The sequence below is a fragment of the Carassius gibelio genome, chromosome B5 (genome assembly GCF_023724105.1).
Source record: "Carassius gibelio isolate Cgi1373 ecotype wild population from Czech Republic chromosome B5, carGib1.2-hapl.c, whole genome shotgun sequence".
NCBI classification, from domain to species: domain Eukaryota; kingdom Metazoa; phylum Chordata; class Actinopteri; order Cypriniformes; family Cyprinidae; genus Carassius; species Carassius gibelio.
Genome location: NC_068400.1, coordinates 18031080 through 18056748, shown reverse-complemented (window position 1 = coordinate 18056748; position 25669 = coordinate 18031080). Strand labels below are relative to the sequence as shown.

General features: G+C 36.7%; 1 protein-coding gene across 4 annotated transcripts in view; it reads right to left on the bottom strand.

Moving 5' to 3' along the window:
• The window catches only part of LOC127957919 (disks large homolog 4), a 143106-nt gene that overhangs the window by 26560 nt on the left and 90877 nt on the right, over positions 1–25669 (bottom strand). For all 4 annotated transcript variants that reach the window (XM_052556633.1, XM_052556632.1, XM_052556631.1 and 1 more), the window contains 3 exons: positions 5585–5638; positions 5279–5329; positions 2628–2752 (listed from right to left, as the gene is read on the bottom strand). In XM_052556633.1, coding sequence (XP_052412593.1) covers positions 2628–2752; positions 5279–5329; positions 5585–5638 — 230 coding nt within the window. The remainder of the gene's footprint in view (positions 1–2627; positions 2753–5278; positions 5330–5584; positions 5639–25669) is intronic.

Here is a 25669-nt window from a genome sequence, read left to right as displayed (position 1 = left end):
TGTTTTGATTGTGCGCTGGTTCCCGCCTCCTTCTTCCGGATGATTAGGAAGTTCGTATTATTACAAAATTATACAATTTTGGAGTTGATATGTGAATCACATGCATGCTGAAAAGGGCTGGGACAACGCGTCAAGGTCATCGATGATGGCGACGGAAAAAATAAGTCGACGCAAAATATGCGTGTCGATTTGTCGACCTGTTTTTATTTCTCTAAAAAACGTTTACCTTATGTGCGCTGAATATACGCGATGGCTGGATCAACATTCTGTGCAATGTTGTATAACCAATCCAGGGGTTTTTCTGCATTGATCTTTTTTTTTTTTTGGCGGCTGTCAATGCCTTATTTGATCGGTGAGTGATGTAGAGTAGAAAGACTGCTGCGCCTGACAGGGCGCGTATGAGAGAGCGCCCCGGCTGCACGCGCACTCACAGTCTTCAAACAACACGAGCGCTTCTTGCTCTCTCTCTCTCTCTCTCTCTCCCTCGTGCATATTAACCAAAATCATTAGACACAATAGAAAAAGGGCAGAACACCAAAGTTTCACGTGGAGCATTCAGAGATTTTTTTTTTCTCCATGACAGGCTGCTGGCTCCCACTGTTAATTTTTTTTTTTTTTTGAAAAGCACTCTCTGTATTAGCTTAAAGCCCTCAAGTTCACATTGGTTACTGAATTCTTTCAAGCTCTAAACAAGACATTTTTTATTGAATGCTAGACATCAAGTTCTTGTTATTTTCATCTGAAAGAAGAACTTTTTTTTCAGTAAGCTAGGCCCTATATGTTCAGTAAGCTTGTTTCAGTAAGCTATGTGTTTTCAAGGCTTCAAGGTTTGTCGAATGCTATCTCTATACAAGTGCAAAGTAATGCATTCTTAGTCATTCTTTTATTTTGTAATTTTAAGAGCAATAAACATATATTGCAATGTTAAGGAATTCATGTTTTTTTCATTCAGATATGTAAATCAACATGTATAAATTGTTAGTAGTCAATTAATGGGGAGATAATCGAAATCGAATCGGTCCGGAAAAATTAATCATTAGATTAATCGATCCATCGAAAAAATAATCGATAGATTAATCGTTTAAAAAATAATCTTTTATCCCAGCCCTAATGCTGAACCATGGGTCCTGGTCCATTTGGATCACAGATCAACTACAATCCATTCCACCCCTAATGTATATTATATGATAATCTAATAACTTGCCTGTACTGTGTAAATACTTGCAGTGCAAAGAATGAAGATACAAAAAGTATCTTTTTAAAGTATTACATTCACAAAAAGTATATTTATAAAGTATTACATTCTCTAAAACAGTGAGTATTCACATTCTACAGTAAAATCACACTGTGGGGGGAAAGAAAAATGTTTCTGTCTCTCTAAACTACAGTCCATTTGGTCCCAGAACTGCCATTAGTAATGAAGCCCAACTGTCTGCAGAGAAGAGCAGAGGACAGCATAAAACAGCTGACAGTCCATCAGCTGACAGTGTGTGTGCGTGTGTAGATTTGACTCCGTGTGTGTGGTTAAAGCGAACAGTTCCATTATTACCTAACCAACACATCACTACAAACCTGTATGATCTTGATGAACAGATTGAAATAAATCATAATTCACTGACAGTCTTCACCTCCAGTGAGCTGTGAAGCACTCCAGCACCGAACACTCAGACTGCCGCGTTAATTGGATCACTGAATAGATTCGACTCTATTCATTTGAAATAACATTACTATGAAGAAATAATGACATCATTTTCATTTTCAGGTGAACTTTCCACTTTCAAGCTGCTATTTCTGTCTATATTTTCTCTTTCTCTTTCTCAGTTTTTTTTTTCTCTTCAGTGCTATTTCTGTCTGCTTTATTTCTCCTGCAATGTGAGTGAATTTGTGTGCAAACGCGCATGTGTGGATGTGCTGGAATCCTCTGGCATAAAATTGCATTTGTTAGCAGGAACCCCAGCTGGTCCCATTATAAATGCATCTCTAGTAGAACATGCACGAAGATATTTAACTGCGACATGTCCATATACAGTACACATACAGAGACCAAAAATGGAAGTCTTCAAAAAATTAAGCGAAATAAAATATACTGTATTACATTTTTATGCGAGCAGAAGATCGCAACAGAGATTTCAGCTCATCAGGGCTTTTTTCTAAATCTTGATAGAGCACGTGCTCACGGTTGCCAGGTTGGAAAGATTATGTGCTTAAAAATTTAAGCTCTTGATATCTGGCAACCACAACTATGAAAGCTTGTAGAGGCTTGTTACCAAAGCATGACAACTCAAATGTAAAATTAAAATAACACATTTTCAGCATAAATAACAAGTTGCCAGATATCGCAGCAATATTAATTAATAAATCGAGAAAAGCAGAAATCTTGATAATGATTAAAATATGATTCAAAAGTCACATTTAAAATATATGAATATAAAGTCATATTTAAAATAAATGAATATCATTGCATTAGAAAATATCAATGCAAATGGAATTCATTTCGAAGAAAGATACAGTACATTTATATATTTCACAAAAAGGTTTTTAAAGATAAAACAAATAATTTGATCCATTAGAATAAAATAATTTCTGGGGCCATTGTATATGCAATCCACATACAAGCTGCATGTTACCTGAGCCTCCCGTCCTGTGCAGCGGCTCCTCCTGGAATGATCTTGGTGATGAAGATGCTGGGGTCGTCTCCAACATGAGGGTTATCAGTCCCTCCAGCGATACTGAAACCTAGCCCAGAGTTCCCCTACACACACAAGTGCACACACACACACACACACACACACACACACATGTCTGGCTCATTCAACAGAATGAGAGTCCCTCATTTACATACACTGAAGCTGCTATGGGTGCAAACATATATATTCACATGCATTAATTTAGCTTTAGATATCAAATGCAGTCTATTAACATTGAAACATGATATTTATTCATTGTGAAAAAAATATATAATACATATTTTTTGTTTATGACTTTATGATAACAGGACAATTTAGAGTAAACAGGAAGCAAAGTGGAAGACAGAGGTGGGGTCAGGATCAGGAAAGGTCTTCGAGCTGGGATTCGAACTCAGGTTGTCCATTGTGCAATGTCTCTGTATGTCGGCGCTTGAGCCCAGAAGGCTATCAGTGCCAAAATATAGTTAAGTGTAAACTCAATGTGATGTTTTCAAACTTGACTACATGTTAATTGCAATTAAATGGAAATGTATTTAAGTTAAAATTTACGTTTAATGCAACTTAAGAGTGCTTTTGAATCAACTTAAGTACATCTGTATATGAAGAATGAATTTGCAAAAACAGATTTTTAAAGTAACAATTTCAAAAATCATGTTTTTTCATTGTGCATTCCAATTAATCTTATTCAAACTGCAGTTGGGTTATTTTGATTAGGTAAAACATAACTAAAAAATAATGCTAATAAACAAAGTCGTGGAGTTTGACTCCTAACCCTAGGGCTGTGGGTTTGAATCTCGGGGTGGCAATACCAAGACTTAGGTGCCCTTGAGCAAGGCTTCGAACCCCCAACTGCTCCCCGGGTGCCACAGCATAAATGGCTGCCCACTGCTCCGGGTGTGTGTTCACTGCTCTGTGTGTGTGTTCACTGCTCTGTGTGTGTGTTCACTGCTCTGTGTGTGGGCACTTTGGATGGGTTAAATGCAGAGCACGAATTCTGAATATGGGTCACCATACTTGGCTGAATATCATGTCACTTTCACAATAGAACACAAAAACATGATTTTTGAACATTTTAAAAACAGAGTTACCTGTTTTTGCAAATAAACTCTTTATATATAATTACGTTTTTATTTTATTGTCTTAGGTTAAAATGTACTTCTGAACATACTGAGATGTTTTTATGGTAAACTAAAATATACTGTACCTTAATGTCATTTCTATTAAAGGGGTCATATGATGCTTATTTAAAGATCATTATTTGGTGTATTTGGTGTAACAGAATATGTTGACATGCTTTAATGTTCAAAAAACAGATTCATTATCAAATACTGTATATTATTGTAGGTCCTCTATGCCCCACCTCTCTCAAATGCATCATTTTTCATTTTCTTAAATGCGTCCCTCCTTCTGACAAGCACAGTCTGCTCTGATTGGCCAAATGACCAGCATTACCCAGATATTTCCACATAGTGACGTAGACCTGTGTGAGCGTGTTTGAACGGGGCATGGCAGTGTCTTAACTTTGATAAAGAATATCTTTTTGGATTTGAGACTTTAGGGTGTACTCACACTAGGCACGGTTGCTATGAACCGGGCCCGAGTACGATTGTCCCCCCTCCCCACTCCCCCTCTGGCCTGCACTCACATATAGGGTTTCAGCATTCGTGCCGGAGCACGCTTACGTCATTATGGTGCGACGGTTTCGGGATAAACAGGAAGAGCGGCTCTCTCTTAACACAATGTAGTGCATCGCTCTGTTTTCTCTGTGGATAAATTTTGTGTTGTTTGGTCCACAGCCTGTTGTTAAACAGATGTGTCGCCTTAGTGGCGCGAAAATTTTCACGTAATCGTGCTGCTCGTATGAGGATGTTTGCAAGGACTTTGCAGTTTTTCGTTTTTATGCGTTTTGCACCTTTGCCGTAGACCAAAGCGACCCTTTCCCTGCCATGTTGGTTTTGGAGCGTCGCAAAACCGTGATGCAAAGCGTCCTTTTCCGTGCTCCGGCACGGTTAGCGCTCACACTGCATGCGAACCGCGCCCGAGTCCAACTGAACCGTGCCCTGGCCCACCCCTTCCAAGCGGGCCAGGGCCGGCCAATCGAGCCGCGCCCGGGCACGATTCGGAGCACTCACACTAGTCAAACGAACCGCACTTTGGTGGTCAAACGCACTCGGGCACGGTTCAAACTGGCAGTGTGAGTACACCCTTAGTCTTCGCAACTTTACAGATCTTATTCATGCACCAAGAGCTTGTAACACTCCAAAGAGAAAGGAAAAATTTAAATCGCTTTTAGTTTGACATTATAAAAAAGTATATTTTTTAAGTGTACTTAAACACTGTCAAGAAACAGTCAATAAAGAGTCTCTCTTTAAGTAAGTTAGTGGTTTTGGTTAATTCATATTATATCATTTACAAGTACAATTTTGTAATAATATACTATTTGAAGTAACCATTCAATATAATATGAAAAATATCACTCTCACAAAATATTACTTTATATTAAAAATATAAAAAGTACCTTATAAAACTGAAACCAGCCCCAATACAAAGAATGACCTATGTCAAAATATTGTAATTGTTTGCAAGCTTACCCTTTCCAACGTAATCTCTTCATATTCAATCTCTCCTTCCGCTCCATTGACCTACAAGACAACACAAGCACAATGTCAAATCCTCTGAGACATGTCAGCTCAAGACATGCATTATACAGTAACTGAAATGCACATTTACACATTTACTTCATTTACTAACACCAGAGTTAGGGCTACAACATTCTTATTTAGCTATTCAGTGCATTATTATTAGCAATGTCAGGGTATTCTTGATTTCAGGTATCATTCATGTTTGAACCACTAATTATTTCTAGCTCTGAAGACTAAAACATGCATAATACTTACATAAGGTGAGCCATCCAGTGTGTCTGTATTTACCACTACTGGTGGAGAGTTCGCCTGCAGGAGAAAAGAGAGAGAATGTTCAGCGCAGTGCTTATTAGACATTATGACTATGTCTGGGATACACCATGGTACTACTTAGTGTTGTCAAAAGACCCGGTACTTCGTTACCAAGTCGGTACTAAAAAAATGAAAATGTCACGCTACCAGGTTTACCACATTTGTCAAAGTTAGCATAAATTAATAAAACCATATGGACCAGTATCTATAAATGTTAAGTCGCAAAAGTTGGTTGAAATATGAATCCTGCATATTCTGCGCGTCTCTGTGTGAATGGATGAATGGTTGTTTACTACATAGACTGAAGCGCGTGACGCTGGCAGTAATTTCAGCATCTGCCGTCTCAATGAGGACATAAATACATAAACAACGACTTCACCAGAACTGTTCTGAGTCACTTCACAAGCATTTTACCATTTCATTTGAGTCAAACCACTGTCAATTTACAGGTATTCACCACAACCTGTCAAAATAAGTTCATTTTTACATAAAGGCATTGTGCTAGAAATATTACTATTATTTAGTAGAATGTATGTGATAATGCTACTACTGTTGAAAAAACTAATACAAATTTTTAAAGAAATACATCACACAATATTTCTTCCATTTTTTTATTTTAATAGCAAATCCCCTTTATTTACCAAAAAATTAAATGTGTTTAAATTTCATTAATTAAAAGACAAATTCAATTTGGGTGAAACTGGTTGTATTACTTGTAGAAAAACTTTAAACACAATTTTAAATAAGTATAAAGAATGACATTGGTTTCATTTTTAGTGATAATTATTTTTTTTTTAATTAGCATATTTTTGTGTTTTGCTTTGGTACCGAAATTGGTACCGAGATTACCGTGGATTTTCACTGGTATCCGTACCGAACACTGAAATTTTGGTAACTGTAACAACACTAGTACTACTTGTGTTTAATTTGCTGGACACAGTATGCATACTGGCACAATAAGCAACTTTTCCGTATGCATGCTGAATATCTTGACCTGCTACACTACTGTTTAATAGTCAGTTCACCTTTTGCTCACCAAGACTGAATTTTATTTGACTGAAAATGCAAACAAACAGTAAAATTGAGGAAATGTTATTGCAATTTAAAATAGGTTATACTATTTTTTTTAAAAGATGAAAAAAAGTAATTTATTGCTGTGATCAAAACTGAATTTTCAGCATCATTACTCCAGCGTCACATGATCCTTCAGAAATCATTCTAATAAGCTGATTTACCATTTCTAATTATTATAAACGTTGATAACAGCTGTGCTGATTTATATTGTTGTGGAAAATATGAAAAAAAAAAAAAAAAAAAACGAATTCCAGCCATTATTTTAAATCAAATCTTTTAACTTTTGATCAAATTAATGCATCCTCACTGAATAAAACAATTACTTTCAAATAATAAAAGTAACATTTTACTGTCCCCAAACTTTTGAATAGTAGTCCACAATTGTATTTCCTAGATGATAACAAGACACCATTCACCAAAGTAGACATGCAATATTAAGTAACAACAACGTAACTATTTGAAATGTGCATTATACAATAGGCTGTCTAACATATATACAGTATATGCAGTAAACCAGTATTATGTTCAAAACAGTCAACATTTTTATGATCCTGAACAGTTTTCCAGGGCCCGTATACATAAAGAATCTTAATGCAAAAAGTAGCTCCTAGTGACAAAATTCTAAGAAAATTCTTAGAAATGTGGGCGTTTACTCTTAAAATTAAAGAAAAAAACCTTGTAAAGAAAAAAAGTAATTCAGAAAGCATCTTAACCCTTAAAAGAGGTCTTAAGGTCAAACTTGTTAGGAGCACAGACGAGGACTTTTAAGAGGCTTAAGAGTTTCTTTAGCAGAGGAGAAAATGGCAGAGAGACGAAGAGGCAGAAGAAATGTGTTGCAGACAATGGATAACAGTGAGTTAATAAGACGCTATAGATTATATAATAATTTATAACTTAATATATAAATTAATCACTACATTATGATATTTGGCAACTGGGAAAATGCAACAATGCAATATGATGATTTGGGTCTGTCACGACCTTCTGTAAGCAGAGTGATCACACAAACAATTACAGCACTTTCAGCATCTTACTGTGTCGCAGTTCATTTATTTTCCACTGGACATTTCCAGCTTGCAGGCTCAAAAAACTGCATTTATGAATATAGCAGGCTTATATGTGCGCATAAGCAGGGGGAATGAACCATTAATAGTTTGTGCTATACGCTCCCATGTCTGCTTCTTGTCCCTTGCTGTGACACTCGGCCAAAATTTTCCTTTAAGAATGGCCTTGTGTTCATCCACTAACTGGGCTAACAGTAAACACTGTTCCTCTGTCCAGTTGGGCTTTCTCGCCCTTCTTGGTTTTGATTCCATGTTTGATACATTAAAACCAACATTCAAACCACCACTTAAACAGGACAGCATTCACTGTAACTGGAAAGAGTGGAACAATTTTTATCATTCTAAGCCAATCAAATACCTTATAGGAAATTACAAGCATGGTAAATAAAAAAGGATTTATATACACACATATAATGTGTGTGTGTGTGTGTGTGTGTGTGTGTGAGAGAGAGAGAGAGAGAGAGAGAACGGTCAAATAGGATAAATTACGTAAATGTAATGTAAATTCAAAGTGAGAATTAGAATAGAGCCTATACTTTTTTCCTTCTTGTACAACCAACCAATCACAGTCTTCAAAAGATTGTGTCATACATAGCAACGGGGTCAACCCCGCCTCCTCACTAAGATAAAAGTTTTTGTCTTTTCCTTACTCAGAGTTGCTCTCAGATCGGTCCCGAATCGCTTTTAAGCTAAGACTCCTATAAGTAAAAGTTTTTAAGCTAAATTAAGAGTTTTCTGAGAGGATTCTTAGAATCTTTATGAATACGGGCCCAGGTCTTTTCATTGAAATAAATGTAAAAGCCAACATCTCATATAGCTGTACTACAGGGTGCACAACCCTCTATTACAACTCACACACACTACAAGCTTTCACAGCTGTAACATCTACTAGCACTTCTATTGGTTTCCAATAAACGTGATTAGAGACACACACACACACACACACACACACACACACACACACACACAAACAAGCAGTAATGCCCTCCAGCTCAGTTTCAAACTACCGGCTTTTTTTTACAGGCCGCTGCAGCCGCCCACATGATCACATTAACACACACTCAACTACACACACTGTCAGAAACTAATTCAAGTGCTCACTGCCCCACGGCTTCGATTGTCAAACGAGAGACAAATCTGAAAGAGATGAGCATTTCCATGCAGCCACAGGGAGAAGGAATGTGTGTGTGTGTGTGTGTGTGTGTGTGTGTGTGCATGTGGGCTGTGGGTGAGCCATTCTGATCCTCAACATCTAACGTGTAAACTAAACAACCATTTTAATGGCTGTCCAGTCCGATGCACATACACATCTTTTGTATCCTGAGCTACTTCAAAAGACAAGTGTGTGAATAGCACATTAAAAAGAAGGTGAACTGAATGTGCACTTGTACTGTACTTCAAGTGAAAAAAAAGGAATATTATACTTGCAGATAATTTACAGTTAATACAATTAAAGGCCACTTAAGTGTATTTAAACACAGTTCACTTTGGTTGCACTTTATTTTAAGGTGTCCTTGTTACAGTGTAATTAATTATACATTTAAGTACAGAGTAATATTAATTAACAACATGTACATACTGTATGGTTAGGTTTGGGGTTATGAGTTGTTTGCATGTGAGTATGCAAAATTAAGTGTTATTATAATAAATACATCCAACTTGTGTAACAAGGGCACCTTAAAATAAAATGTTACCCACTTTCATAACAGTTTCTTAACATAAGCGCACATTTAAAAGTTAAAATACATTTTAAATTATGTTTAAGTTTATTCAAATTTTTCTTTTTTAGATACATTTTTAAACAATCTTTTGTCACTTCATTTGAACCCATTTGATATTACATTAAATGTTTAAATATATAGGGCCCTCCAAAAGTATTGGGACAGTAAGAACAAAAATGCTGTTTGTTGTGGATTCAGTAAATCTGTAAATATGATTAAAAACAAGCAACATCTTAAAGTTCAGTTGTGGCAGTCCTAATACTCACATCAGATAAAGTAATGAAACTCTAAAAGCGCTGACCTTTTTATTTGGTAAAACAGGCATTTGTTATAACACCCAAAAAATAAAATGTGACAATCTGTAGTTTTGTCCCATATTCATATTTTAATAATATTTACAGATGTCTTGACTACACAGCAAACAAAGGATTTTTTTTATTTACTGTCCCAATACTTATGGAGAGCACTGGACAATTGCAACTTCATTGTTACAAATGTGTAATTACAAATAATAGTTGACAAGCCATTCAAAAATTACATTAGAGATTACATTTAATTATATTTTAGTTTATCACAAATGCTTGTCAAAACATTCAGAAGTACACTTCAACCGTATTTTAAAGACAATAATTAAATGACATAAATGTAGCCTACTTAAGTCCTGCTTAAGTTTAAAAAGTACTAACTCAATTTAATATACATTTTAACTATAATACATTTTACTTAAATTGTCAATAACAAGTAATTAAGTGTCTGAAAATATTAGTTTGCAATTTTTTTCAATAATAAGTTCTCTTTTTTAAAGTATGCATTTTCACAAGTGTATGAAATAGAAAAGGTACAGAACAGTATGGTACCATATACTACAATGTGGTGGCATCAGATGATACTGTGGTATTTTGATATATAATGGTATTCATTTCATAGGCCTATGGTGCTTAAAATGTCACTAAAAATGTACTTCAAATATTAGTACAGCATTACCATCATATACGAAAACACAATTTTCTTACAACTAATATACCCCCACATACTCCATATGATCCATTTTACAATACTGGCTTTATCCTCATGTTTATTGTGTGGTTTATAATTAAAATCTCCAGTGCTAACCCACTGTAGACTGTCTGCAGCCCACCAGATTTACTGTCTTTACTGAAATCTTGAATGATGAACAGATAGTATTTCAGTACAATAGCCAGAGCCCTGAAAATGACATGCAGAAGAAAAAAAAATGATGGCCCCAAATTAAGATTTAATTCCCACAATTTATTACTTTGCAGCCAAGCTTTACCAATTGGTTCCCTCATTTGATAAAGTTAAATAGTGACAAGGAATAGTTATCCCGAAAAGGAAAATTAGCTTGTTACAAATTTACAGATTTGATGAAATGTAGCATTACATCACTTGCTCACCAATGGATCCTCTGCAATGAATGGGTGCCATCAGAATGAGAGTCCAAACATCTGATAAAAACATCACAATAATACATAAGTAATCGACAGCACTCCAATCAATCAGTTAATGACTTGTGAACCAAAATGTTGCAGGTTTGTAAGTAACAAATCCATTAAGACATTTTTAACCTCAAACCATTGCTTCTAGATAAAAATAAGAATCGTCTATCCATAATATAGCTTTCTCCAGTTAAAACGTTGTCTTGTCTCCTTTTAAAATGTATTAACTGGAAGAACTGGTCCAAAATACGCAAAATTACTCAAATAACAAGAAAAAGGAAATTAGACCATATAGGTCTCTAAATGTCTTCAGAATTTGCACTCTTGACCAGTAACTCACAGCACAAATCAAACTGTGACCCACCAGTTGAGAATCATCTGGCAAGCAATTATAATTACCACAGACAGCTATTTTAATATGTTCCTCAGCACATATAAAAGAATATCAATCATGTTTACAATAAATACACTTACACCGGAATCCTACCAGATAAATGGAATAAATGTGTTAAACCGTCACACTTTTCAAACATATTGAAACACTGCATAAGGCTGCTTTGATAAAATGAAATAAAAAGCTAAAAAAGTCAAGTTGCTAACGTCCACTTAGTATCCATGCATGACATTATCTGTAAAGTACTGTAAAGAACTGCTGACAAGGTTCAAACACCACCCACAGGAATTATGTTGCTAACACAACAAGACATTCATTCATCCACCTGGAAAAGCCGTCCTCAAAGAGCACACATTTACTCAAGAACTCATGTTGAGTGCATTAATAAAATATGATCTTCATGCTTTTGCTTTTAAACCTTCTAGTTCGCTTACTTTACAGAATACCATACACATTTCCATAAGTTTAATGTTCTTTCACACACAAAAATATATATATTTCAAAGAATGTTGGCTGGAGAGACTAATTTCCATACTATAGAAGTCAATAGCTACCATCAACCGTTTGGTACGTTCTTCAAAGAAATGCAAACAGGCTTGGAATGACATGAGGATGAGTAAATGATGACAGAAATTTCATTTTTAGGTGAACTCTCCCTTTAAGAATGGAAGGTGGGTAAGTGAGAAGCTGGATTGAATCCTGGTGAGTGGGTGGTAATGTATACTCTTCTCAGTCTCTCTCTCTCTCTCTCTCTCTCTCTCTCTGCTGTTTTTCACTGGATTTCTCTGCACCTGATTCCTCCTCATCTTCATCTCAGCTCTCCCTCCATGGTTCTCTGGTTTCTGGTGATTTGTTGTGCTGCAGTAGTCTGTTGATTAGCATGAGAAGATGCTCTGTAGCTAAAGCATGACATCAGCCTCCTACCCTCAAATAATTTCTTCTCTTGATTCATTTCGGCTTTTCTGTCTGTTCCTTCTCCAAGTTTTATTTCCCTGCTCTCTATTTAAATGCTTTTTTTTTTACAATAATAGTGATGACATGATGGTAACAAAGACATAGATGTGGCAGACAAGGATTTCCACAACGTTACGTAACCAGAGTATTTCTATCTTGCTACAGGGAGAATGAGCACATATTCACTCACACACACACACACACACTAACACAGCCTCATGTAGGAGTCACATCTGCCTCTTATGATTCAAAACATAATCAGACAATGATTCAATATAATTATCATTGGAGTAAAAAAAAAGATTTATTGATACACAAGGAAACTACTTGTGTTTAAGCCATGGAAGGCTTGCATTACAGTGATTTTACCATGTTTAGTGTGTTTTAGGGGTCTTAGGCATGATGAGAGGCATATTAAATAAAATTTTAATGACAGTTTCATTTTCATTTGGGGATTAAGAAAGTTTATCTAATTTAATCCAATCTAATTTTTTATTAATAAAAAACATATTTTCCAGCATGTAACACATGTAAGGCTGTTTGTGATGGAATAGGATCAAACATGTGCGTTTATAGTAATTTTGGAGCTATTTTGGAATATTTAATTTGGAGTAGCATGCCTTATATGTTCATTTATAAATGTTTCTCCAATCACATTTTATTTGATCATTTTCACTTACTACAGCTTTAATAAACCATTAGATTGATTTACCCAATAGATTTACTATATCCAACAATGCAATGTGCTCACAATGATTTTTCTGTCTGTCAAATAAACAGGAATTAAATTGTAGCGGATCTGACCCGAATCAGACAAATTAAAGAGTCGATCAGGACTGTTGTTGAAACACTAGCCGAATTCCTCAGAAAGGCAACAGGAAGTCATAAAACATTCTGTGCCACAAGTCCCAAGCAAGATAACCAACCAACCAACGCTTTCACAGAACAGCTTTCAACATTAACACCACTAGAACAATTATTGACAATTTCAATTCGGAGAAGACATTGTCAGATTTGGGGCAAGTAATTGAGATGCAACGCGGACATCACATGTAAACCCATGAGAGTTATATACAATATCCTTAAACACTTCCCCCACCTAGCAGAACCAGACTGAAATTCCTAAGGGGGGGAATATCAGTCCATCGCTTCACTCTATATTCATTTATATGTAACCCACACATTTGACTATCATGTTATAATCACTTATTGAGTATGTCTTTTAATAACTATTGGATAGCTTAAGGATACATATTCATGTCTAGTAAGTATGTATTCGAATCTGTTAGCTTGAAACTGTCCTGACCATCAGTTATTTGTCAAATGTATCATATACTTGTAATAGGAATCATGTCCAAGATTATACCCTTCAAGAGCGGAAAAATTCGGACCACATGCTTGATAAGATAACATATGTTTTATGATACCCCAGAGCCAAGACAATATCTGATTGGTCAAGACAACATTTGAGGTGTGGCCAACAGGCCAGTTTAAATACTTAGGACAACATAAAATCTTGCTTTTAGTTTTTAGCTATGCCTCTTAGCTTTTGCTATTTGTCATGTTTGCTTTTAGCTTTTAGCTTTTGCGGTCTGTGAACTTCAAAGCATTTGTGTGTGAATTTTGAGACACCCCTGACTTGGCTCGTTATTTCTGAAGGATCATGTGACGCTGACGACTGGAGTAATGGCTGCTGAAAATTCAGCTTTGCATCACAGGAATAATACATTTTTCACAGGAATAGTTATTTTTATTTTACAATTGTAGAAATATTTCACATTATCACTGTTATTACTGTATTTTTAGACTTCATTCAAAAACACGAAAACTCTTGCTGTAAATGTTGAATGTTAGTAAAAGTAAAGGTGTACTGAAGGTCAGTGTTGTGGTGTGGAGATAAAGTGTTTTTTGTGGGAGAGTAAAAACAGCACAGCTGTCTGCCTCTCACACTCGTTCGCTCATTATAAGAAACATCTGTTTATTTTTCCACATTCTCCAGCTTTGTATCTCTATTTTCTCTCCATTGGTTTTTATCTCTCCATTTATGCACATGTGCACTCTTCAGAAACAGTGCTTAATGAGGATGCACAAAAATATTGTTTAAATGCTTGTATATTTAGATAGAATTGAAGATTGCACTGCAGGTTAGGTTAGATTGCTTATTGATCACAAAAGCATCATTTATTTCAGTCCATATGTCATACTAACAAGAAACTTTGCCTCTAACCACAGGTCGAAAGATGTAGTTCCAACCACGTAAGTTTGCGACACTGTTTGCGAATGTTTGTTTGTACTATGGTTTCAAGAAACAATGAATCATTGAACTATGTTGGTAACAATGGAACATTCGACAATAGTTGGCTAATACTGTCATGGCCCTGGATGTTCTGTGTTGTGTTTTTCTCCCCATGTGCTCCCCGTGACCCAGATTCTCCCTTGTTTGACTGAGTTCAGTTGGTTCAGGTGTGTCTCGTCATTTACTTTTCACAGTAGCCACATGTGACAGAACATCGGAAGCAGCAAAGTATGAACTGAGCTGAAGATTTCATCTGGTACATCCAGCACGATGGACAGCCTTTAGAATTATATGTGATTAATTACATCCTCGCTTTAAAGGTGCAGTAGGGAAAAAATATTTTTTACATATTTATTAAACCTGTCATTATGTCTTGACAGTAGAATATGAGACAGATAATCTGTGAAAAAAATCAAGCTCCTCTGGCTCCTCCCAGTGGTCCTATTGCCATTTGCAGTTACAGACCGCTCCCGGTAAAAAATAACCAATCAGAGCTGCGGTCCGTAACTTTGTTTGTGTTCAAAATGTAGAAAAATGTATATAATAAGCGAGTACACCATGAATCCATTTTCCAAACCGTGTTTTTGGCTTGTCCTGAATAACTAGGGTGCACCTATAATAAGTGTTTATATTCGGACTATTTTAGATTGCTTCGGGGGTACCGCGGCGGAGTAACCCAGTACCTTTGTGATTCTTCATAGACATAAACAGAGAGAAGTAGTTCCGGCTACGGGGTTCTTCCACAAGACGCAAGCAGTTCTGTTTATTAACCGCTAGAGCGTCAAAAGTTCCCTACCGCAGCTTTAATGGTGCTGAGTTCATTGCTGATGTGGAGAATAGTCATGCAGTTGCCATTCAGAAGCAAGTTTCAATTCACCATCTACCAGCACCCTCCATATAATGTTTTAAAGAGCCCGCTCCCTCCGTTCCACCCACGTTTCACAGAGTTCTCCGGAGTTCCGCTTCCGTCCTCTGCTCAGATACAGCGGCCACTCCACGGACAAGCCTGCCAGCTGCTCTGCCGTCAAGCCCACCAGCGATTCCAGTCTGGCTATGTCTATTTTGATGTTTCTGTTCAGCAGACAGTGAGGTTCGGGTTTGTTCCGATCAGAGCTCGTGAGCGGAGAGCGCATTTCTCCATATATTCCACTCCGCTTGCTCATTCCTTGGGGTCTCGCTCAACCCAGAATGGCCTGCTGGTTTGAAAATATGCATGGAGAAATTTAATTGTTTAGTAATAAACTGGTGTTTTCTGTGTCGCTGCAAAGATAAAGTTTACGATGCTGACTCGCCACGCCAGAGAGAAATGCACATTTCATATGGATTACATAATCAGAGAGTAGCTTATTTATTTTGGTTTTAATATTTTAGTTTAAAAGTAGACATTTCAAGCTTTCTGTAATATATAGCCTATGTTTCTCAAATCTGTGAGGCACAAGCTGAGTGACCGTGTCGGCACCTCATTACATTGTCTGCTATATATTTGCTTCTTATTTATAAAACACGGACAATTGATTGATAAAACATTGATCAAAATTAAGATACAATTTATACAAAACGAAAATCTTTTAAAAAGAGTTTTCTATAATACAAAACTTAATGAAGTCGTCAAAATCATGTTTTACCAAAACAGCGTCTTCACCTTTTGTCTTGCCGCCTCCATCTCTACCTGCAGATTGAGCTTGTGCGTCATCTTCGAGCCAGTTATTCAGTGTAGGCCTATGTATTTAAAAATTGTGTCTAGTACTATACATCTTTATTTCAAACGACCGACCAACCACGATCCGAATATCATTAAAACTATTTTTGGATGACTTGTAACCGCGGGTGACCGCAGGCGTCTCGATGCCATACCCCCGGCACCCTGATGCCAGCTGCACGATACGTGCTTTTATAGCTTCCTGGTCACTTACGTCAACCCGCCCGTGACATCACGCTCTTCCATTGGACAAATTACACACGATATTCAGAGTCGCTCACGCTAGCGTCTTATTCCCTCGAGGAACCATGGTTACATGTGTAACCTAGAGACGATCATCATTATCATCATCCTTATTTCTCTGGATGGTGTCAACATATGAACTGTTACTGTAGTCAGTATGTTAGTAAATCACAAGAAGACTTTAAAAGATTCACTCTCTCTCTCTTTGTTGATGAATACGTTTGCATGGTAACGAGGTACTCCTACACTCAACAGTGTAACATACTGGCTGAACTCAGCCACATGCATCATGCATCACACAGCACACTCATCCATAACCACTCATCTGCAGCACTCAACAGAGGCTTCTGGAAGTCTTCATGTCAGATGTCTTACAATAAATTTTGACAGGAATACAAGTGAGACAATCTGTAAACCATGTGATTTTAAATAGTGATTACCAGATCTCCAAATGTCAACAAATAATTAAATACAAAGTTCTGTCTTAATGGCACAGGACCATACATTCTAACTCTAGATTATATTCATTATATTCTGTTTGATATAATCAAATAATATTGACATGGTACAGTTGATTGGTCTCTTTTTGCATCAGCAGCCAATGAGCTCACTGCTCAATGTTCAAAATACTTGGCTAGTGCTTGCTGAAGCAGTTGCAGCGCACTTCAGAAAGCCTCCACCTTCCCCAGCTCCACCTGTACAGATCAGCTTCTGAGTGATTTCATGTAAATAAATAAATCAGTATATGGATAAATACATGAATAAATAAATACATTCATGCTAACATAAAATTGAGATGCCTGAGATGCCTTCATCTGACCAATTTTTGGATGTATCCTTCGTTGCCTTCGATATCCCACAGTCCTGTGCATTCCATTCTGTGACTGTTAAGCTATAAAATAAAGATGGCATCTGAAAGTTGCGGTTTGTTGGTCAGTTTGTGTTTAAATGTACATTTTTGATCAATGTTTTCCACTTTTGATGTCTTTTCTAGTGAGAAATTAATATTGCTGTAATTAAATATTCATTTAGTTATCACCAAAGCTTTCTATATTTTGCTGTAGATCATTAAACCATTACTATGCCTCAGGAGCCTGTCCAAAATCAGTTTCATGAGATGCCATCATGCAAAAACGCTGCCTGCTAAGACATTGCCTCATATGGCAGCGAGGCAGCAAGTCAGCAGCCTAAGTGTTCAGATGCAGCTAATTACGCTAGTCTTCATCCAGTGTTAATGTGTAGGCTGTGTTGTGCGTGTGAGTCATTCCTGCCTTCTGTGGATTTACCCCTCTTGTGGATTTATTAAAGATTGTTTGAATTATTCTCCTACTTTGTGCACCATTTGTACACAGCAACCCATGACGACAAGCAGTTTGGAAGATGGATGTAATTGTAAATTACTCGCACTGGGTTAGGTAGGTAGATAGTTAAGTAAGTAGGTTCATATAAATAAACATGAACAGCTGAAAAAATCCTGGTCAAAAGGATAAGTCATTGACCTAAAGGAACCCTGATTCTCATGAAAAAAATGTATTTTTTATTAGCTGAAATATTCCCAAAATGTGTACAAAATAAAGTTAACTTTCCATTATGATTTTTCTGACAAATACATTATATTCATTATGATTAATATACCAGTTTTCTTTATCTCTTTAGCTGCCAAATCCAAAAAATCCAGGCTTAAAAGAAATCCCAGTTCTGCTGTTAACATGCTTTAATGTCATATATCTTAAATATGATAATTCTGTCATGACTTGAATTCAACATAAATCACTGCTGTTAGGCTGTGATTTAACTGGTATATAAAACTAGGCTACTTCCTCATTAAATACATATATTTACAGTGACACAACCTCACTGTCTGTAGGGACGTGAACCAATGCAAAAGCTACAGTAAGAAAGGGTAATGAGCTATTTAGAGAGGCACAGTACAGTGAGAAACTGGACCATCAGGGAAGGAAGAATGCTGAATGTGAAAAATGTGTGGCGGGCAGAAAGTAATGTGATGGGAGGGCTTGATGCTGATTCCTCATTGCATAACAGAAAAACCAAAGGAAGGCGGGTGGTACATCAATGTCAAAAAATAATGTGTTTATGTGTGTGTTTGTGGTGTGTGGTATTGCTGTCAAAAACACAATTTCAGTCTCTTGGCCATGAAAAGGTGAAACACAGGTTATAAACTGACAGCTAAATTAAGGAAATACAAATTATTTAGTGCATTATAGTTTATAGTTTATAGTTTAGCATTAGTTGCAAATTAGCCTATTGGCTAGAAACCTTTTATGCAACACATTTACACATTTTGTTATGGCTTTGTCTATGATAATTATGTATGTAACAATGTGCGCTGCATTGTCCCTGATAAATAAACTAATAAAAAAAATTATAATAATTTTAAAAAAAATTACCACTGTAAGTACACTGACACTATTAGACACATTTGCGGTCTTAAAAAAAATTAAATATGAATTAAATCTTCATGTAGGTTTATCCTAGACTACAAAATATGAAAATGCAGACCACACACATACTCAAATATCGCTGACCATCAGTTTTAATTCAGCAGGCGTTGGCAAGACCCTCAGAGGGATTTGAATGGTTGAAGGGAGTGCAGCAGATATTAACGAAATGAACTGAGAGCCAACCAGGGAAATGCGAGGAGCAGCAAATGAAGAGGAGAAAGGAGAGGAGAGGATATACATCTTAAGATCAAGATTAATTAAAAAATAAAATAAGAAAATGAAAAATGAAAACATGAGGGAGTGCATAAGGCCAACAGTGACCATCCATCCTGCTTTGCATTGTACCGCACAGCATTTTCATCCGTTCTTTCACACTGCACACTGAGAAAATGTCCCGCATTTTCATCAGTTTGTTGGTTTTTAGTGGCAATAACTAAAATTTGAACCCTCAATAAAATCCTAATTTGCTTTTTATTGAAAGTAAGACAATTGTTAAGTTTAGGAATGGAGTAGGGTGGGTTAAGGGATCTAAAATATTGTGATACAGAATAAGGCATTAATATGTGCTTTATAAGTACTAATAAACAGCCAATGTGTAATATGCATGCTAATAAACAACTAGTTAATAGTGAATAATGTTCCCCAATCTAAAGTGTTACCATTTATTTCGAAAATGGCAGAAGTAGAACCAAAGTAGTCCAAATGATGATGTGTTGTATTAAATATGCAGTATACTGTACAATAGTTTTCTGTGAGGCACAAAGTAAAATTTAAGATAACTGTTGAAAATCACCCAAAACATGGAATATTGCAGTGGGTGACAGGCAATGAGCATTTGATATCACTGACATAAACCTTTGATTTAATGATTTTTGAGGCAGCAAATTTTGAATTTTTAACATGTGCGATTTAACAATTATGACAATCTTTAAATAAAGACTAGCATTTGGTTGTAGTCATCACACAATGCAATCATATGGACTCCTAACAGACTTTGATACTGACAAACACTATGCATCACTGGAACTGGTCAATATAAAACAATCAATAGGGTTTTTCCTTGCATAATTTTCTGATAAGCTCACACGTTTCTTCACTGGCTCAGACTTTCTCAACAACGCACATCTTCCCTCCTCTTTTTTCTTATGTATTAACACTTCCTCCCACTCTCTCTCACTCCTTTTAATCTACGCCATCGATCATCTCTCGCTTAAGAAGCACATTATACTTTTCCCAGTGAGGGGGAGCTCACCATGGAGCCTTCCTTCTCTCATCCCAAAATGGCCAACATCCAGCTAGCTACAAATTTACGCTATTGCTCGCTGGTAAACTGTGGCAGCATGTTAGCATGCTTTTACTCACATTTTACGTTCTGTGTACTTCACTGGTAACGGAAAAATATGAAAAAGATGTGCCCTTAATTGTACTGAACGGGCACCTGTAGTGTACCTCAAATCCTAAAATTATATTAAAAAGAGTGTACTTGCAGATAATATAATATTAGTTAAATAAAAAGGCCACTTAAGTGTATTTAATGAGATACTTTCATGACTTTTTAGTGAAATCAACCTATGGATGGCTCACTTGCCTCTGGATGAAAAGTTTGGATAGGAGAAACATATTTTAAAGGGAACATAACATGCACAGTTTCACCTAATCTCATGTTAATCTTGAGTACCTGTAGAGTAGTACTGCATCCTTCATATCTCCAAAAAGTCTTTAGTTTTATCATACATACAGTATAAAAGAAAAATACAGCTTTCCGATTATTTCCGGAAAAAGCCGAGCTCCTGGAGGCGTGCCATCACTGAAATGACGAGAAGACACAAATGCTCATATAAGGAGTTCCACCATCGTCTACGTCATTAGATCCAAGATCGGAAAAAAACTGCCAAAACTTGTATTTTCAGCACATAAATTATCTGTCATTTGTCCAACGTAGTATTTTTTTTTAAGCTTTGGCCATGTTTAGCATGAGAAACCATCTCTTTAACACTGTGAACAACTTTGAATAAAGGAAACACTATTGTAGCCCCCCTTTAAACACATCAGAAAACACTGCACCGTCCAGAAAAATGATACACTTTAGCTTTAAATACAATTCACAGGAAGTAAATGATTAACATTCACATTCAATAAACATGTATTCAACAAATTAATCAAAAGTCACAGTGCAACTAATCCATAAAATGAGATGTACAACAATTCATTAAAATATAATTAGTCTAAAAGCCTTATCTTTATATTTGCTTGTCAAAACAGAAAACAGGACACTCACACAAATCGTGCTGCTGAACACGCCACCTATAACACACAGTAATACACTGCCATTGTGTTTGCTTCAAGGATGCTACACAAACTGGGAGATTTGAAAGCATGACATTATCGAGCTGTGCTTATGCATGAATACTGTATGTTTTGAGCTCTTCTGAATGACATGTTTGCTTTGGAAGTTCAGACTGGCAACACAGGCAAACCTGAGGGCGATGCTATACACAGCAGTGGGCAGAAAAAACAGCACACACATTTCAACAAAATCTACTTACCCTTTATATAAACTCCCACTCAGAGGCTTTGTGTGTGTGTGTGTGTGTGTGTGTGTGTAAAAAAAGAATCCCCTCTACACCTCGCATACACACCTGAAACCACCACCGAAATGCAAACAATTAAAAAAAGAACCCCATATAAGTACACTCCCATGTTTCATTTCATGAATTTCATGAATGTTTTCATCACAACTAAAGAACCAATTAAAATAGTCACAATGTGACAAGGATAGATTATATTTTTATGTTTCATTTGTGGAATCCATCTTAAAAGAGCAATTTACCCAAAAATGAAAGCTTGCTGGAAATCAACTCACCCTCAAGCCATTCAAGAGCAGATTTAGAGAAATTTAGCTTTAGCTCACCAATGGATCCTCTATAGTGAATGGGTGCCATCAGAATGAGAGTCCAAACAGCCGATTAAAACATAACAATAATCCATAAGTAATCCATACAACTCCAGTCCATCAGTTAACATCCTGAGAAGTTAAAAGCTGTTTGATTGTAAGAAACAATTCATAAAGGCATTTTAACTTTTTACATTTTTAAATGTAAAAAGCTTTTTTACTTTTCCAACATGATTGTGTGACATGTCTTTTTAACGGGTGCTCAATTCATTATACAATAAATAACCAGTCATAGGCAGCATTTGTTGCACGGGTTTGTTGTTGTGCCCAGTGTAGAGTAGTTTACACAGCCTCTGTGCAAAGTACACAAAACAATCTGCCCTGAATTGTATTGAGGGACATTCACATCAAAGCAGTGCACCATTTCTTAATTTTTATTCCTTTACTTATTCCCTGCCAACATTTTTGAAAAAGTTGCCAGCCACCACCAGCGAATTTGATAATGATTTCAAAAATTTTATGGACTTGAGTATATTTTGCTGTATGAATATTTGAATATGCAATACCGAATACCGAAATAAAGATCAGAGCCTCTACTTTTAAACAAAATGTTTTATTCTAGCTTAAAGCATTCTCTTTTTTTATCAGCAGCTGAATATAGGTAGGCTCCATAAAAATTCGAACATTTGTCAAAAACTACATCTGGCTAATATTCAGTACGATTATCAAAGCATAAATCCAGTAAATCGCTTCCATCAATACCTCTAAGGCTTGCACAGATATATAGCACCTCCTGGATCAACATTTTACGCTGTAACATTATGCAGTTTTCAATTATATGCTGTCTATTGCTATTTTTAATATGCATCTGCTTACATAAGAGATTGCTTGATTCTCCATCCTGTTTATGTGTGTTTTTGTACTCATTCAGAAGATGTGTAATAGCGCTCTCGAGTGTATCTCAGTAAAAAACACAAAAAGCTATAAAAAACTTGTCAATGGCAGGGAAGCATTATCTTCTAAATAGCAGGGAATGAGTTAAAGGGGTCCTATTATGTGTTTTCACTCTTTGAATTTTAGTCAGTGTTTATTGGGTATGTTTGGGCATAAAAAAGCTCTACAAAGTTACAAATCTCAAAGTCCACTTCAAAGAGAGATATTTCGTAAAAAAAAAAAAACAATTTCAACTACAACGATTGACTCGTTTGGAATACAGTGTCACAAAGCATCCCATTAGAATATCATTAAAATTATTTTCGCCTATGGAAATTCCAATGGTTGGGGGTGGAGAGGTACGAGTTGTATATGTAAATATGTTTCTCAAGTTCACTCTTATATGTATATTGGTCATAATTATTATATTGATTGATTATATTGATTATATTGATCATGTTCTGGTTACTCCACTGCACACGTCGGATCACTTCCTCCTCACTCTTAACCTCAACATGATCCATGACACATCACTTACCCCTCCACATGTCATCTTTCGACGTAACCTATGCACACTTTCACCCTCCCGGCTATCTGCAAAGGTTTCATCTTCACTTCCTTCCCCTAAACTGTTTGCATCTTTGGATGCTAACAGTGCTACTGATACTTTCTGTTCCACTCTTACATCTTGTTTAGACACTGTTTGCCCCTTATCTTCCAGGCCAGCCCGTAACACCCCTTCTGCCCCTTGGTTATCTGATGTTCTACGCGAACACCGTTCTAAGCTTAGAGCTTCTGAAAGGGTGTGGCGCAAGTCCAAAAATACTACTGATCTTATTGTGTATCAGTCACTCCTATCTTCTTTCTCTGCTAATGTCTCCTCTGCTAAAAGGACATACTACCATAACAAAATTAACAATTCATCTAACTCTCGCATGCTTTTTAAAACATTTTCCTCACTTCTTTGTCCTCCTCCTCCTCCTCCTGCTTCATCTCTAATGGCTGATGACTTTGCAACGTTTTTCATTAATAAAATTAAACACATTAGTGCACAATTTTCCACACCACAATCAGTCAAGCTCATATCACCAGCAAACTTACACTCATTTACATCCTTCTCTTCACTCTCTGAGGCAGAAGTGTCAAAACTCATCCTTTCTAATCACCCTACAACTTGCCCGCTTGATCCAATTCCATCTCATCTCCTTCAAGCCATTTCTCCTGAAGTTGTACCTGCACTCACTCACATCATCAACACTTCCCTCCACACTGGTGTTTTTCCCTCATCATTTAGACAGGCACGTATAACTCCACTACTTAAGAAACCCAACCTCAACCCATCTCTTTTAGAGAACTACAGACCAGTTTCCCTTCTTCCTTTTATTGCAAAAACATTTAAACGAGCTGTGTTCAAACAAATCTCTAAATTTCTCACACACAACAATCTCCTTGACAGCAACCAATCTGGCTTCAGAAGTGGACATTCAACTGAGACGGCCTTGCTCTCAGTTGTTGAAGCTCTAAGACTGGCAAGAGCAGAATCCAAATCTTCAGTACTTATCCTGATCTGTCCGCTGCTTTTGACACGGTTAACCACCAGGTCCTCCTATCAACGCTACTGGCGAAAGGCATCTCAGGAACAACACTTCAATGGTTTGAGTCTTACCTATCAGATAGGTCCTTCAAAGTATCTTGGAGAGGTGAGGTGTCCAAGTCTCAGCATCTAACTACTGGGGTGCCTCAGGGCTCAGTTCTTGGACCACTTCTCTTCTCTGTCTATATGGCATCATTAGGTTCTTTCATTCAGAGACATGGCTTTTCATACCACTGCTATGCGATGACACTCAACTCTACCTCTCATTCCATCCTGATGATCCGACGGTAGCTATTCGCATCTCAGCTTGTCTAACTGACATTTCTTCCTGGATGATGGACCATCACCTTCAACTCAACCTTGCCAAGACAGAACTGCTTGTGATTCCAGCAAACCCATCGTTCCATCACAATTTCACCATCAAGTTAGGCACATCAACCATAACTCCTTCAAAAACAGCTAGAAGCCTTGGAGTTATGATTGATGATCAGCTGACTTTCTCAGACCACATTGCTAAAACTGTCCGATCCTGCAGATTTGCTTTATTCAACATCAAGAAGATCAAGCCCTTTCTTTCGGAACATGCTGCACAACTCCTTGTTCAAGCTCTTGTTCTGTCCAGGCTGGAATATTGCAATGCCCTCTTGGCAGGTCTTCAAGCCAATTCTATCAAACATTTACAATTAATTCAGAACGTGGCAGCAATATTAATTTTTAATGAGCCAAAAAGAATACACGTCACACCTCTGTTTATCAATTTGCACTGGCTTCCAATAGCTGCTCGCATAAAATTCAAGGCATTGATGTTTGCCTACAAAACTACCACTGGCTCTGCACCCATTTACCTAAATTTGTTACTTCAGACTTATGTGCCCTCTAGAAGCTTGCGTTCTGCAAGTGAACGTCACTTGATTGTGCCATCCCAAAGAAGCACAAAGTCACTTTTACAGACTTTTAAATTAAATGTTCCCTTCTGGTGGAATGAACTTCCCAACTCAATCCGAGCAGCTGAGTCCTTAGCCATCTTCAAGAATCGGCTTAAAACACATCTCTTCCATCTTTATTTGACCCTCTAACTTTAACACTCACTATTCTAATTCTATTCTTTAAAAAATCTAACTACCTTTCTAATCTTTTTGTATTCTATTTTCTTTTCATTTATTATGCAATTGTATAAGTATGTGTGTTCGTATGTGTAAAGACCTCTAACTAGCTTGCTCTATTCTTTTATTTTTTTATTCTAT